This window comes from Heptranchias perlo, chromosome 27 (genome assembly GCF_035084215.1).
Source record: "Heptranchias perlo isolate sHepPer1 chromosome 27, sHepPer1.hap1, whole genome shotgun sequence".
Taxonomy (NCBI): Eukaryota; Metazoa; Chordata; class Chondrichthyes; order Hexanchiformes; family Hexanchidae; genus Heptranchias; species Heptranchias perlo.
The window spans coordinates 16,954,564-16,971,446 of NC_090351.1; the positions used below are offsets into that span (position 1 = coordinate 16,954,564).

General features: G+C 42.7%; 1 protein-coding gene and 1 long non-coding RNA gene across 2 annotated transcripts in view; one reads left to right on the plus strand and one right to left on the minus strand.

Annotated features, from left to right (window-relative positions):
* The window catches only part of LOC137344432 (cysteine and glycine-rich protein 1-like), a 33,677-nt gene extending 21,210 nt beyond the window's left edge, over positions 1–12,467 (plus strand). Inside the window, exons 3-6 of the mRNA XM_068007399.1 lie at positions 492–660; positions 4,289–4,418; positions 9,545–9,638; positions 10,955–12,467. Of these exons, the coding sequence (XP_067863500.1) occupies positions 492–660; positions 4,289–4,418; positions 9,545–9,638; positions 10,955–11,031 (470 nt within the window). The 3' untranslated portion in view covers positions 11,032–12,467. The remainder of the gene's footprint in view (positions 1–491; positions 661–4,288; positions 4,419–9,544; positions 9,639–10,954) is intronic.
* The window catches only part of LOC137344434 (uncharacterized), an 83,929-nt gene that overhangs the window by 10,751 nt on the left and 56,295 nt on the right, over positions 1–16,883 (minus strand). The window lies entirely within an intron of this gene.

Below are 16,883 nucleotides of genomic sequence, written 5' to 3' on the forward strand. Positions count from 1 at the left end.
TTCGCTCAAAATAACAAACGTAAGATATTACAGACTCTATGACAAAATAGACTTAGCATGAACGCAGGAGCTTGTATCAATATTGCGGGTGGGGGATGGTTGCTGCCAGAATCCAGATCATTGGTAGATCTATATTTTGGAAGTTATAGACTACGTGCCTGTTATGATATTGTAGGCTTTCAAAGATGCTCTTTATATGGGAACTCTTGTACCCTATATACTTTCAAGCTTGAACTGCACTTTTACACTAGCGACCAAGATTAAAATGCACTCAAGGATGACCCTTAAATTTGACTCTTGTATTCACTGGGGAAAATAAATCTGTGTTACCTAACATTAAAATAAAGCCCAAAATATGCCCTGATTTAATTTTTTTTTGATGATCCTGGAAACCTATGACAATAGAAACCTCCTGTCAATGACCAGATATATTACATCTACTGTGTGCTGAAAGACTACCATCTGTTAATAATCATCTGCTTTGTTTTCAGTGGCCTGTAAGAAGAACCTTGACAGTACTACAATTACTGTGCACGTAGATGAAATCTATTGCAAAGCATGCTATGCAAAAAAGTATGGACCCAAAGGTTATGGTTTTGGCCAAGGTGCAGGTGTTCTGAGCATGGACACAGGAGCAAATCTGGGAATAAAACCTGTACAGTAAGTTTTTATCAAATAGTTCATAAGCTGTTTCGGTTACTGAATAGGGAGAGGTGGGGGGGCGGGGGGGAGAAGGAGAAGAATGAAAAGAGGAAGACCTGAAATGTTGGGAGGGTGTTGAAGGAGGAAATATGATAGGCACCTAAAATATATTTTCAAAAACATATTTTTCTATGACTTGGGAAAATCATTTTCTGCAGGAGATTATAATTTGTCGTAATTTTAAAGCTGTTTGCTCCAGTTCCTTTTTTAAAAAGCTTGCATGCTAAGATATCCTAACAGGGGTTGAATGAGTAAGTACACAATATTTGCGTCAGTGAATATGAATCTCCCCTTTTGTGACGTATACAATTTATGCCTCCTTCACCTCTCCTCTTCTGCCACCCCTCCCCAGTTGGGAGGAGGGAGGGATTTTGACTTTCGCCCGAAATAGGCTGAAGTTGGTGGAACAGCTGTGCTGTCTGCCCAAAGCCAGCGCCAGGAGGCCTGTCCCATTTTTGAGTTTGGGCCTCATTTGATGGCCGCCACTGAGCTGCAGGCACTAAAGGGGCACTCTGTTGCAGCTCACCAGATGTGAGAAGGGGGAAATCGGCCAGTTCTCATGCTGAGTAGGTCAGGCCTTGGGAAGAAGATCCCTGAGGGGGTAGAGCACAGGCTGGCCATAGTATCTTTTGAGGAGCATTCCTGCTTTTCCTGGCCTCAGAAATTCTCCCAAAATAAAACACTCCATCCATCTGTACTTCAAAATTGCTGCCAGGGTTGTATAAGTGATGTAGGATCCTAATTTGAATACTGAACAGTCTTTTGTCTGTAAGTAACAGGTAGGCTTCTCATCTGTTTATAGGCTTGCCTGAAAATTGCATCAGGCTGTCCGTGGGCGTCAGTTGGGTGCCCAAGGTCAGTGTCTTCCCCCTCCCAATTTTCAACTGCTGCCGTCCATTTTTCAAGGTTTTTTTTTCCCTCATTGAGTTCTCAATCATGGCTGGGCTATTGGATGCACTGCTGTAGAAGTCAGCCTTTCAGTATCTAGTGGCGTGACATTCACATTAGCCTTGGAGCTGACTTCCTACCCACCCTTGTTTCTAGAAGAATGTTTCAGCTTTGAAAGTATTTCTTAGGCATTTGTTTAATGTTATTTTATCAGCCATGGCAATTGCCTTGAGTGTCATTAGTTTGTGGAAAAACTAGTGTAAGAAAGATATTCACCAACATTGCAGGAACTCTAGCTAGTATTAAAAAAAAATGAAGTCTTGTATGAATATTGTCCCAGAATGAAATGCAATTTAAACAGGATTTATGGTTTAAAAATAGAATTGTAAAATGGAAAACAGTTAATTCTGGGGCAGAGCAATTTAACCAAGTCCATCTAGTACAGCAAAATTTATAATCTAATCTATTCCAATGGTTTGTTGTGAGTATATTTTTAATGTACGTAGTGTGCTCTACTACTCCGTGCAGCAAGCTGGGTGGTAAGCATCCAGAATCCTGCAAGGTAGCATGTTTGGACAAGCTACTGTAAGATTACTGAAATCTTACTGTGTGGGTGTAAAATTGTGTATTCTGTGGGTATCTCAAACCCATATTTTCACTAATATTTTTCTTCAATTTTTAATAAAACAAAATTACAGGGTGTTGCTAGCCTTGAGCAGCCCATGTTCACTGGGAGTCTGTCTAATAGTGGGTGGAGGGCAGTTCAAGTCTCCTTGTACTTTGAACCTTCCATGTGAGGGTGAAGAGAAAAGTGCTGTAGTGGGGAATGTAGGAGAGTCCACATATGGGGATCATGATCCACTATCCTGCTACTTGTCCCTGTATTAAGATGGAGGAGTGATTGTCCTCTCTGGGGATGGTAGTCTCCAGAGTGAAGGGGAGATGCTTGTTCAGTATGGTCACTTCTGCTCTTGGATGAGTAGGATGCTGCCATTGTTTGGAGAGAGCATTCCCATTGGGGGAGTGGAAGGAAGTTTCTGTCATGTGGGATTCATGGGGGTTAATTTGATGACATTGTAGAAACATAGAAAATAGGAGCAGGAGTAGGCCATTCAGCTCTTCAAGCCCTTCAATATGATCATGGCTGATCCTCTATATCAAAACCATATTCCCACTCTCTCCCCATGCCCCTTGATGCCTTTTGTGTCTAGAAATCCATCTAGCTCCTTCTTAAATATAGTCAGTGACTTGGCCTCCACAGCCTTCTGTGGTAGAGAATTTCACAGATTCACCACCCTCTGAGTGAAGAAATTTCTCCTCCTCTCAGTGCTAAAATGTCCTATCCTGTGACTGTGACCCCTTGTTCTGGACCCCCCCCCCCCCCAGCCATGGGCAACAGCCTCCCTGCATCCAGTCTGTCTAGTCCTGTCAGAATTTTATGTTTCATTGAGATCCCCTCTTATTCTTCTAAACTCGAGTGAATACAGGCCAAGTCGATCCAATCTCTCCTCATACGACAGTCCTGCCGTCCCAGGAATTAGTCTGGTGAGCCTTCGCTGCACTCCCTCTATGGCAAGTATATCCTTTCTTAGATAAGGACATCAAAACTGCACAATACTCCAGGTGTGGTCTCACCAAGGCCCTGTATAACCGCAGTAAGACATCCTTGCTCCTGTACTCAAATCATCTTGCAATGAAGGAAACATATCATTTGCCTTCCTAACTGCTTGCTGCACCTGCATGTTTACTTTCAGTGACTGGTGTACAAGGACACCCAGATCCCTTTGTACATCAACATTTCCCATATCACCATTTAAATATCACTCTGCCTTTCTGTTTTTCCTTCCGAAGTCGATAACTTCACATTTATCCACATTATAATGTATTTGCCCACTCACTCAACTTGTCTAAATCGCCTTGAAGGCTCTTTGCATCCTCCTCACAACTTACGATCCCACCTAGTTTTGTGTCGTCAGCAAACTTGGAAATATTAACATTTGGTTCCCTCATCCAAATCATTGATATATATTGTGAATAGCTGGGGCCCAAGCACTGATCCCTGTGGTTCCCCACTAGTCACTGCCTGCCACCCTGAAAAAGACCCATTTATTCCTACTCTCTGTTTCCTGTCTGTTAACCAATTTTCAATCCGTGCCAGTATATTACCCCCAATCCCATGTGCTTTAACTTTGTACACTAACCTCTTGTGTGAGGCTTTATCAAAGGCCTTCCCTTCTCCCTTAATGATTCTACCAATTACATCCTCAAAAAAAAACTCCAGTAGGTTTCATTAGTCACTTCCTTTGGTCATGATGTGAAGAAACTTCTTTCTTTCTAGCATTTTGGGCTCTGCAGGTGTGCATGTTCTGCCAGGAATTGGCATCTGGGCCCAGAATTATCAGGGTTAGGCACATATCCGAATCATGGTGCCACTGGCAATCTCCTTTCTTTCACTTTCCTCCTCTTCCACGTCCACAGCTGATAGCACCATGTAATGAACTGGATTAATGCAGATCACAAGTATGCACATCTAATATAAAGTTGTACAGAGAAGCTAGATAGGTGATTAGACTACTTAATCCCTGACAAATCTTGGTCTAGCACTCTGATCTATTGTAGAGATGTGTAGTTAAATGTTTAGTCTGCTTTTACTATAGGTATGGTCAACTTAACTTCCTAATCTCATTGGCACTTACAGAACTCCACCTCATTACCCGACCACCAACGTCAGTGACTCCAAATTTGCTCAGAAATTTGGCGGTTCGGAGAAGTGCCCTAGATGTGGACAGGCAGTTTTTGCTGCTGAGAAAGTTATTGGAGCTGGCAAGGTAATCGAACTCTCTTTTAAAAATAACAGAAATTTGTATTATCTCAAGTTTTCTGCACAGACTCTTTTTAGACAATGAATTTTTTTTAAAAAATTTAAAAGTCTGATTTAATGTACAGTCTACTGTTAATTCAACTTTTTTTGCTTAGAGGACTCAAATATCCACTAATTCAAAATGAGAGAGTTTAAACAAAGTGACACACGGTGCTTTTTGCACAATTTTAATTTACATGCCATTCGCACTAAATTACTTCAGATTGAGATTGAAGGGTTGATTTTAACCATCGGAAAGCAGGTTGGTGATGTTCTGCACCGATCCTGCCCATCTTCTATTGCAGAGCAGGTGGCAAGGACACCCGCCTGAAGCTGAAGGGATCCTTCTTTAAATATGCAGGTGGGGGTCTGAAGATATCATCGGGCCCTGACTGCAATTTTAACTGTGGCCTGAGTGGGGAAGCTGTTGTGGCTTTCCTGCCAGGTGAAGATAGTGGAAAGAGACTCAAAGGTTTTTCTTTTTGCTTTGGCACTTGCCTCTTACCGTAACCTTTTCTCTCTTTTTCCACCAATCACCCAATTCTTGCCCTGGGTTAAATTCGAGGTTTGAGTGTATTAAAGTCTGTCCCCTTTGAAGCCCTACAGCTACAGTTGGAGCTTAATTTTAAAATGAAAGACTGGGGGGAGGGCAAAGAAAATCGTTTTTTTTTGGAGTGGGCCGAAATCCCGGCTCCAACACACTGAAGAACTTTAATGCACATTTCAAGTACTTTATGTAATTATGCTGGCAAGCGATCTCAGCGTGTTTCCCGTGCTGTGTGAAACATGACATGGTGAAGGAGTTGTGTTTCTGCTGGCAGCCATTTGGACATTAAAATCCCAGTTTGACAGATGGGGATAAAAGGTGAGTTATTGCAGCAGGGGATTCGGTTCTCTCAGACAAACTTTTGGCTGGGAAATTTTTGTGTTTAGACTGAAAATTCTTGGTTTCCACTCAGAATTGTTCTGTTTGCTCATTTACCAACTTTTCGGACCCCCTCAAACTGAAACCATCAGGATGGGGGGGGCCGCGATGGCTGCATTCACCAGTATATCCGAGGATGAGCAACATCACCATCCTCGCCAGGCACGGTGTGCACTTCCACCACTTGGAGCTCCACAACACAGTACTGCCCCACAGGCACCTGTACAAGAGCAGAGAAGGCAACAACAGAGGGAGCAACGTCGCAGGAGGCACAAACCTTGTCAGAAGGTCTACAGACTGAGGCTCAGCTTCCTTGACCTCTGACGGGCAGTGCATATGGAGGCTGAGAGTGAGTCACCAGGTGGTCGCAGATATCTGCAGCCTCCTTCATGTCGAGCTGCTCCCAGCTGGGCCTGGCGGCATCTCGTTACCCGTTGCAGTTAAAGTCAGCACTGCCCTCAACTTTGCCTCTGGATCATTCCAGGGTGCCACTGGTGACATCGTTGGGGTCTGTCAGTTTTCTGCATTCAAGTGCATAAGGAAGGTCACCGACGGCTTGTTTCGCAGAGCCTAGCAATACATTAGCTTCGCCATGGATGACCTCAGCCAGACGGAGTGGGCAGTGGGGTTCCACTCTGTGCTGGCTTCCCATGTGTACAGGGTGCAATTGAGTGCACGTATATAGCAATCTAAGCACCTCCACACGAGCCAGGACTGTTCATCAACAGAAAGGGTTATCACTCCAATGCTTAGCTCGTTCGTGACCACCACAAAAGATTTCTTCACGTGTGCCAGATTCCCTGGCAGCTGCCATGATTCGTTCATTCTGAGGGAATCCAACATCCTGGGCCTCGTCCATGCACTGAACACCCTTAAGGACTGGCTCCTCGGGGACAAGGAATACCCCCTGCACACATGGCTCATGACATCTCCTGAGGAACTCCATCAGCGAGCAACAGCATTGATACAACGACAGCCACATCGCCATCAGGTCTACAATTGAATATGCAATAGGGTTGCTGAAGATGCGATTTCGGTGCCTCGATCGTTCCGGGGAGTGCTTCAATACGCACCAGCGAGAGTGGGTCGCATTATAGTAGTGTGTTGGTGCAACAGAGAGGGGTACTGATTGAGGAGGCCTTATCCACCATCCACATCCCTCCTCCACATAGAGGAGGAGGGACCCATGAGCAGAACAGCGGCTCACCTGGCTACTCGTGAGGCCAGGGAGTCACTCATGTGAATGCTTCTCATAAGATCAGAAAGTTAAGAGTCCAGTCCTCGCACCACATGGAAAGAGCAGTGCCAACACCCACCCCCCCACCACCACCACCGCACAAAACAGTCCTGCAACTACACATACACCCACTGTAAAGTGACCCAATGGGTGGTATCAAGTGTCGCCTTTCATGGTGAAGCACATGACGGTGCTATCACAAAAGCCACTCCAGAATGGGCAAGACGTGGCCGTCGTGGTGAGAATGATGACATTTAATGTGACTTTAACATAAACCAAATATAAATGAAAAACATGACAGTCTATCAGACAACTTTGTGCTCACAAATCCTTAGCCTTCCTCTTCCTACTACTTCTACATGGTGCATCCCCTTTGGCTGCAGCAGAGGTAGTGGCAGGTTGCTCATGTCCATGGCCAGACTGCTTAGATGCTTTTGACCTATGCCCTCTGGATTTTGGAGCCTGTGAGGGACCCTCCAGACTGCTCCACCTGCACCTGTGCAGGGGCTGATTTGGCCACCTGGAGAGGAGGCAGCATTGGTTGAGGGGAGCAACGGGTGAGACATGGGAGTGCTTTGAGTGGCGTCCCCACTTCAATGTCCCCTTTCGTTGTCCTCCCTCTCCTAGGCCAGGCTCACATCACTCCTACCACCCTGTTGGACAACATGTGGAGGACATGTGTGATGCCTTGTAAGGCCACTTCTAAAATATCTGTCAGCCTGTTTAAGGTGGCAGAATATTGTTCACCCTGAGTCCACACTGCCATTGTTAGGGCCTGAATGGACTCATTTGTGAGCCATGCTTGAAGCTCAACGGAGGCTAGCCTTCTCTCCATCGCAGACATTCCCGCACTTACCTGCGACACTATCTCCCAGTTGCTGACGTCCCTGCGACACTGAGATTCCCTCCCTTACCTGTGCCACCATTCCACTCATGCAGGAGTTGGCCTCCTCCATCCTCTGGGCTATTGTGGAGAGTGTGCGTGGCACCTGTTTCTGTACCTCACAAATGTGCTGCTATGCCTCGATCATTCTCCTTTTTAAACGTTGGCCCCCGGGGTTCAGCATCTGCGTCGATCTGAGCAGAGCCTGGATTGGAGTGCGCCCGCCAGTGCGGACTTGCCACAGCTGCCCCTGCCACCAGTGTCTGCTCGTGCTCACTTGTGTGGTGACTCACCAGGTGCCAACCCAACTAACTGACTACTAGGACCCACCGAGGTGTGAGTATCTGCGCTGGTGGATGGCTCTCTAAGATGTGACTGTGTGCCCTCAGAGGCCGGGAGCTGCTCCTGAGGAATCGTCCTCTGCCATCACTACGGTTGGTGAAGGCCCTGTAAGAGAACAGAAGGCAATATTAAGCATCAGCACAGATGTGTTATGTTGCGATGAGCATACTGAGGTGTTCAATATGCCAATCATTGTTAACATCAATTCATGTGTGTGATGAATGTTAAAGTTGTGTCACCAGACGTTTGTGGGGTGGCAGTTTTGGCATCCCCAACACTCAGGCACTCGAGGGTGCCGCTGATCTCCAGGGCCGTCTCCTCTGTGTCTGTGAGGACCACTTTGTGGAGGCCCCCCACTGCAGTCCTCGCCCTCGCGTGCATTTTGCGCTCTTTTCTAGAAGGGAAGAAAGTACAAATGAGTGAGTATGACGTGGTCATCCGGTGAATGCATTGGTTTGGGTGAGGCTGACTGAAAGAAGTGGGAGGGTGAGTATGAGACAGACATCACATTGGATCAGGATTGGGGTGAGTGGTAGTGGTGGGGTCACAAATGGGGAGGTGAGGAAGTGCAGGTAAGTTGAGGATGAGCCTTAAGTGGGTGTGAGGAATGATGTGACTGAGTAGTCTTGGCAGTGCAGAATGAGTTAGGAGGGTTGATGTGCACCATGGAATGCAGGAGAATTAGTAAGTGTACTCACTTTTGCTGACCTAGTTAGGTCATTGAACCGCTTCATGCACTGGACCCAAGTGGGAGATATGCTGCTGCTGGTGACGACCTCCTCTGCCACCTCGAGTCGGGCCTTCTTGGTGGCAGAGGCAGGGCACTTCCTCCTTTCAGCCACGTAAGATAGTTCCCTCCTCCTCCTCACCCTGGCCAGTAGCAGCTGAAGTGAGGCATTGGTGAATCTTGGAGCAGCCTTGCCCCTGTGCTGCTCCATTGGATCTTCTGGCTCTTTGCTCCAGCAAAATCCATTGGAGCAATGGCCCTTTTTAAATGTAGATGCTCCAGCTGACAGCCTGTCTCGCGGGTGGGCAGTCCGCCCAGTGCGCAGCTTTTGGACGGCAAACCTGGAAACAAGATTAATGGCCACCAATTAAGTTGCGATGGCGTGGGAAAAGGTAAGTTTTAATTATTCACATTTGCCGTGTGCCCATTGACACCCTCCGCTGCCATCCCGCTGCCCTTTTTAAAATTGTGCCCCTGATCACCATCGAGATTTGAACATGGAGTGGTGCTAGACGATCAAATAACTGGTAAATATTGTTTTAATTATTTTTTCTTCATTCATGTGACAGTTTAAAATTAGAATGTACCCCCATAAACTGGAGTATTTTTGATGGAAGTTGTTTGCTCAGCAAACATTTTACAAAATCTCACTGAGCTATGGCATCAACAATAAATGTAGTTGGATCCTGCGGGACATGGCTTATGATGGGCAACCTAATGTTGTAACTCTGCTTGTGTTCAGTTCATTTTTCCCTACATGTCATAAGACTATTGCTGATGGAAAGGGAAAGCATAATGTTATAACTGGTGGCATTTCAATGGTGCTAATGTAATTTAGTCAATAAATCTCTTCTATAAAGTCTTGTGCTTTTAATTTTTAAAAAGGTTGTAGGGTTTTGGATTTGTAACCAGGATTGTGGTTCTAATGGATTTATTATGGGTACTATTCTTTGTTATTCTCTTGTCTTTGCCTATTTTAGTCCTGGCACAAGTCGTGCTTCCGCTGTGCTAAATGTGGTAAAGGCTTGGAGTCCACAACATTGGCTGACAAGGATGGCGAGATCTATTGCAAAGGTTTGGTTCCAAATGTTAAGTTTTAATTCTTAGCTACAGCTCAAATCACCTGTCTTTAGGGAATCCTGAATACAGAAATAAGTAAAATAATTAAATATTCCAAACCTTATTGGTCCATTGCAGGGTTGATTTAAATAATAAAAAAAATGCATAAGGTGTAATTCCCAATCTCTGCTGAGTTAGTTGATTTTCAGTTGGGATCCTAGCATTAGCTTCAGATGCTGGATGGGTTGCCGGTGCTTGTGAAACCATAGCTCATCAGGATTCTATATTCCTCCCCCACCCCCCTGTGCCCTGTGGGCCAATTTTGATTTCTATCTCCGGGTGATAATGGGATTGGTAGCCTTACCACTCTGTTAAGACAGACAAGAGGCAAAGACATTTTGAACAAGGCTTACCACTGGGCACCCGAAGTGCCCGTCTGTCTCAGGCAGTAGGCTCCTTTTTAATATGCAAATCTGGGTCCTAGGGCAATTCTTGCAGTGTGAAAATTTACAGCCATGTTGGCCCATGTAACAATGGCTGCCTTTGGAAAAAGTGGTAACAAAGCACTTTAAATTAATGAGATGACCTGAGGATATGATAGTGCTATATAAATGCAAGTTTGTACATATTATTTTCTAAATGTGCTATTCTCTAATTTTGGCTATACAATTTTAACTATAGGGCAAGCGGGCACACTGTTAGTTTGGATGGACAGAACTTTCTTGTTCTGAGCTAATAAACGGAGTATGCAATTTGACCAATTGTATTATCCTGCTGGGATCTCTTACATAATACATAACTAATAGTTTGAAAAAATATAAATTGTTCTGTTCTAGTAACTGAAATAGTTATAATAATCTACATTTCTTTTGTTTTTGCAGTAGTCTAAATTTTCTTTTATTCATTATCTTTCAAATTCACTGAGTATTGGCTTGAAGTTCCTCAAGATCTGAATGATCTCCTGTACCCCAATCTAGTAGCCATTCTTCATGTGAGCTTGGACAATTATCAGGCTGTTGGCAGGGGGCACAGAGAAGCTAACTGAACATCTTATTACCTCCTGAACCCATTTATATTATTTGTTTCAACTGCCCTCTTATTTCACAAGTATGTTACCTTTTTTAGGTAAAAATATTCCACCGAACTTACCTTCTTACTCCTGACTCAACTTGGAGCTTCTGGTATTTGAGCCATTCAGCTTGGTTATATTTCTCTTACTGGTGTAGAAGTTCTTTTCATATACTTACAGATCTTTTAAATGAGCATTAGAATCTTGTAAAACTCTTCAATATTTTGAAATTTGCATAATTTAAATCTCTTTTCTTCCACAGCTTGTTATGGTAAAAACTTTGGACCTAAAGGATTTGGCTTTGGTCAAGGAGCTGGTGCACTCACCAATGCCCAGTAAAGAGCAGTGAAAGTCTGAATTCAAAGCAAGCCACGCTTAATACCTGTGTATATCCTACCTACAATGTATTTGCTGAATTGCAGATGTTCCACTTCCATTAGTAGTAGTTCAGATTACAACACTATGTTTGTGTGTATATATAAACAATAAATGTTTTCTAGAATTTTTGTATTGCTTGGCACAAGCTATTTCCTCTACCATATTCTTATTTTTTAAAGTCACTGGCTTTCCTAAATCCAGTGACTAGTGTTTTAAGGTTAACATAGTAGTGGATTTGAATGAAGACTGATGATCTAACATGGTCCAAAATCTAATTTTAGTGCATTGAATTCACTAGTGGTGATTAGTTACATAGTCATGGGATTTGCAGAGCTTGGCAGTTGCAGTTCTCATCACTCCGTATTTACATAAGTTTTTTTTGTTCTGCATTATTTCGCAAAATCAAAGCTACATATTGTAGAACTACAATGTCATTAATGCTCTCGTAAGCCTCTTTGAGTACTGCTAGAGGCTTGTTTGCTTGCACAAATCAGCCAAGTTTAAGTCTGATCCAGATGTGATGATCTCGGTTTCTCATAGAGTAGCCAAGTTTCAATCTGATTCAGATGTGATGACTCTAATTTAATAGCTACAGTCAATGCAGCACCTAAAGTTATACAAGTTGAATCTAGCCTTTTTACTTACTAATGTTTGTCTCTCATCCAAATAATATGTAAGGAATCTTACAACACCAGGTTATAGTCCAACAGTTTTATTTGAAAATCACCCCAGTCCACCCCAGTCCATCACCGCCATCTCCACATCATGGCCAAATAATATGAAATGTGTGGCTAGATAAAACAGGCAACCCATTGAGTGCTGAGGTTTACTTAAATTTAGCGAACCACTGCACAATGTTGCACTGATAATTTTGGGGGAACTGGAACCCCCAGTGATTGAAGTAAATACAGCCAGCCATATTTCTGGTGGTAGTTTAATGCTCAAAGTTCGTACTGATACTATAAACTAACGAGTGCACAAGGTCATTGCTACAAGTATATTGCTTTCAGAGGAATCCTCCCAACTTTTAAAAATGAGATCCTGGGGATGATGCATTGGGTTAAATTCCTGTGTTTCACCTCTGGGGAATTTAGTATGAATCCAGCCCCAAATAAACAGGACAGAGAATTTCTTGTTTGAGGACTGTAGCATATAAAGCTTCTCAAATGAAAGCACAATCTTAGCTCATTTCCTGCAGCATAAATATGAAAAAAAAATGGTTGAACTGCATATCTTTTTTCTAAGCAACATATTTTGCTCATTGATTATTATTCTCTTTTTATGCTTTTTATTGACCACGTTCTTAATCTGTTTTGTTCCATGTTGCATGAAAGCAGTGTTTTCTAAAATCCTGAGATTTATTAAAAGCCAGCTGGGCCCCCTCCCACAAAACAAAATCTTGATTTGTTTTTTACTTTTTGTGTGTCTTGGTATTTTTGGTGCAGGTGTGAGTTTTTAAATACCAATGGTCCTTTTTGGGTTATACAAACATTTTAAAGTTTTTTTTAAAACAAATATTATTCTAGATACAGTCATCAGCATGAGGAGAAGCACACCACTCTCCAACATTGAATGCTACATATAGAAGGTTGACTAAAACCTTGAACTAGTCTAGGGACAGTAATAGTTCACAAAGTTTTGTAACCAAACTCCTATGCCCCTTGAGGGGAGGCAAATTTTCTAATGCTAATAATAAAAATGTGGCCTAGACAAAGTACATTTCACAGAAGGACTTGCATAATTTGTCTATTGCTGGTTCTAGCATGGTTGGTGGTTTTTTTTGTTCGCAAAACCTTTACAAGACAAATGCAATTTTAAAGCTCTGGATTTGCTGACTTGGATCTACAGTTGATGTAGCTCAGTGGTTGAGCATATGCTTTGCATAGAAGATGTCCTAGCTTCAATTCCTGGCATCTCCATATGCTTCTAGAGTTGTTTTAGGGTATACTTTCTTCTCTTTCCATCTGAAGAGCACATGTCTTTTGCTCAGAGTTTGCATACAATGCTATAGGTGAGACTCAATCAATATATGGGATCCAACCCATGTTCCACCACTCCAGGGCAAAGTTTGAGCTCCACTGTACCAACTTTATATGAATCTACATTTTTGAGAAGGAAGTATTGTCTACATTTTGTGCTCCTTTTGCAATGTTTTTTACTTAGAAAAAACACACTACCTTTTAGGCAGGAATTATTCTTAAAATATTGGCTTGTAGCACTGAATACCACTTTACCCAACCCCTTGTGCTTAGGTAGCCAGTCATGAGAGACTTGCAATCTGTGACAACTAATCTCCTACGGTTAATTTACTTTTACTGTGTGTGTGTGTGTCTCACCATCTGCACCAGATTTGAGTAATAAATAAATTAACTGATACCTTTTGTATTTTGCAACACAGAAACTGAAGTAAGAGTTCCTCTGGATTCTTTTTATATTAGCAAGAAATAGAGAACCAGAGAAAATTTCAGATTCACTTACGATGTTGCTACACATAACAACTAGAGCAATTGTAACCCTATTTCTTATACTATTTTTTTTCCCCCAAAGTTGCCACAAGCCAGCTGAGTATACAAGTTCAATGTGGTTAGCACAAGTGCAGTGACTGGTGTTTTAAGGTTAACATGGTTCTTAAAATAGAAGACTAATAATGACTTAGTTTTGGCTGGAATCTTAACATTTTAAAGCCACTGACTACACTAATTGGCTTTGCCCCATCATTTATAATGATGATGCTTGGCAAACATACAACTGTAGTTCAGTGCATAAATACTACAGTCAATGTGTTCTCAAAAGTGAAAAAGATACATTAAAACTGAATATAAACAATTACATCCATTTTCTTTGTCCTGCTTACTAAGCTAGTGGGCCATTTATAATCTAATGGTGTGGTGCTGCATAACCTGTTCACAAGGCATCGCCACGATACTAGCTTGTCTCTCAAATGATCAGATGAATGACTGAGTACCCCTGTTTATACTCTTATCTACCTGTGTTTCCTCCCTCCTATTCTCACTTCTCTGTACAGCTTACTTGAATCTTTGTTGCCTTACTATAAGCATATACATGTAATGGGATACCAACTCAGCAGTAGGTTGTTCAAACCTTCAATTTTAACACTTACCCTGTGGGTCAGCATTTACAGAACAGAAAGAAATGAGACACTGATGCATATCAAGTCTAATTTGTACTAGGGCTGTCTAAGATGATTTCAAATTGAACATTTCAGAATAATAAGTGCCCAAAACGTGCTGAAGTTTTCTGTGACTTCCTGTACAGCTCACTATTATGTTTCTTAACAGGAAATCAGTAACCTATATGCTTCTGTTGAGATCATTATCATCAGGAATTCCTGCCATTAAACACAAGCCAAATTCAATGGATTTAAAAGTGACTGTGACTGTTATATGTACGGTATCAATGTTCCTACATTGTTTGGCAGATATGATTAACCCTTTTTTTAAAAATTCTGCTTATGTCATATCTGTTTTTACACATTTCCTTTTTCAAAATTCTTTGAAAATAATCACCAGTGCTATTTGGGATAAAATTAACCAGCCATATTCTTGCACGTTCCCCTCCAAGTCACACACCATCCCGACTTGGAAATATATCGCCGTTCCTTCATCGTCGCTGGGTCAAAATCCTGGAACTCTCTTCCTAACAGCACTGTGGGAGAACCGTCACTACACGGCCTGCAGCGGTTCAAGAAGTCGGCTCACCACCACCTTCTCAAGGGCAATTAGGAATGGGCAATAAATGCCGGCCTCGCCAGCGACACCCACATACCATGAACGAATAAAAAAAATATATGCTTATTTGGTGGCAAACATAAATGTGATTATAATGCACAATGGATGCTGGAGATAGTTTGTATTGCAGAAATTCCCTCGTGTTTATTATGCACCTGAGAGAATTTTTTTATTCGTTTGTGGGATGTGGGTGTCGCTGGCGAGGCCAGCATTTATTGCCCATCCCTAATTGCCCTCGAGAAGGTGGTGGTGAGCCGCCTTCTTGAACCGCTGCAGTCCGTGTGGTGATGGTTCTCCCACAGTGCTGTTAGGAAGGGAGTTCCAGGATTTTGACCCAGCGACAATGAAGGAACAGTGATATATTTCCAAGTAGGGATGGTGTGTGACTTGGAGGGGAACGTGCAGGTGGTGTTGTTCCCATGTGCCTGCTGCTCTTGTCCTTCTAGGTGGTAGAGGTCACAGGTTTGGGAGGTGCTGTCGAAGAAGCCTTGGCGAGTTGCTGCAGTGCATCCTGTGGATGGTACACACTGCAGCCACAGTGCGCCGGTGGTGAAGGGAGTGAATGTTTAGGGTGGTGGATGGGGTGCCAATCAAGCGGGCTGCTTTATCTTGGATGGTGTCGAGCTTCTTGAGTGTTGTTGGAGCTGCACTCGTCCAAGCAAGTGGAGAGTATTCCATCACACTCCTGACTTGTGCCTTGTAGATGGTGGAAAGGCTTTGGGGAGTCAGGAGGTGAGTCACTCGCCGCAGAATACCCAGCCTCTGACCTGCTCTCGTAGCCACAGTATTTATATGGCTGGTCCAGTTAAGTTTCTGGTCAATTTTGTATGGCTTTTTATGTGTATGTAAGTTTTCCACTTGCCAATTGAAGGGATGTTCCTGCAGGGAAATGGAAGACTTTTCACTTTCTGCATCCAATGTCAGCATCAAGCACTTCTACGCAGCCATAGCATAGCTTAAATGCAGTGGAATCCCCCCTCTATACTTGCCCCTAACATGCAACAGTTATCGAAGTGTGTAAAGAAGGTTGTAAGTACCTCAGTGATCTGTCAGAATCCATAATTGCCGTCCAATTTTGAAAATACTTTTGCTTTCCTTAGCTGGGTTAGGATCTGTCCACTGAGGGGATCATATGCTTCTCCCAGAAAACACTTGTTTACACAAATTTGAACCTTGCCATTTGGCTTCATGACTATAACTACTCCTGTGAACCAATCTTTTAGGTTCCTTCATTCCAGATATCACTCCCAGCCTTTCCATCCTAGTCAATTCTTCTTTCGCTTTCTCTTAGATGAATTTCTATTCCACTTCAAGAGCTGATACTGAAAATGGCTTTGCATTGGGCTTGAATTTATAGTAATATTTACTTGACTTAGATCTCCAAAAATCTTGAGAAACTCTTCTTTATACAGTATGTACCTGTGGTATCAATCCAAGGACTTATAGAGCAAGACATCCTAATAGAATATGTCTGAGCTCTCGTGTTGCACTTTTTTCTCAGAGGATAGGAATCCTTGTACAACTAGAGGCTTTATGCTCTATATCATACAATATTTTATTTGGCCATTGTAGAGGTTCCATTTCCTTTTCTTCATACTGGGAATCAGCTGTTGCCAAGATGTCTACCCCAAGATGTCAATTTTAAATTTCATTAGTCCACCAGGACTTTTTCAAGGAACAATTTCACTATCTCTGGGTTTTCTCCTCTTTCCATCATGTCCAGAAAGTTAAGTCATATCCTCTCTGGATCCCATCTGAAATATTACCAACTGTTTTTTCTCTTTTTGGTATACCACCTAAAGGTGTTGTTTTCTGTGCTAATTAGAGCACTTTGTTTCTTTAGCTGGACATAAATATCTGGGATAACTGGAAATTCCTAAAGCTATACATAAAAATATATAGAAGTTACAACATGGAAACAGGCCATTTGGCCTAACTATGTCAGCATTTACCCTCCACGTAAGCAAATGGTTATAATCATATTTACCCATCCTGTTCCCATATTTCTTTATCCCCTTTCCCTTCATCCACCTATCCAATATAATCTTGAATGTTGACATAGTT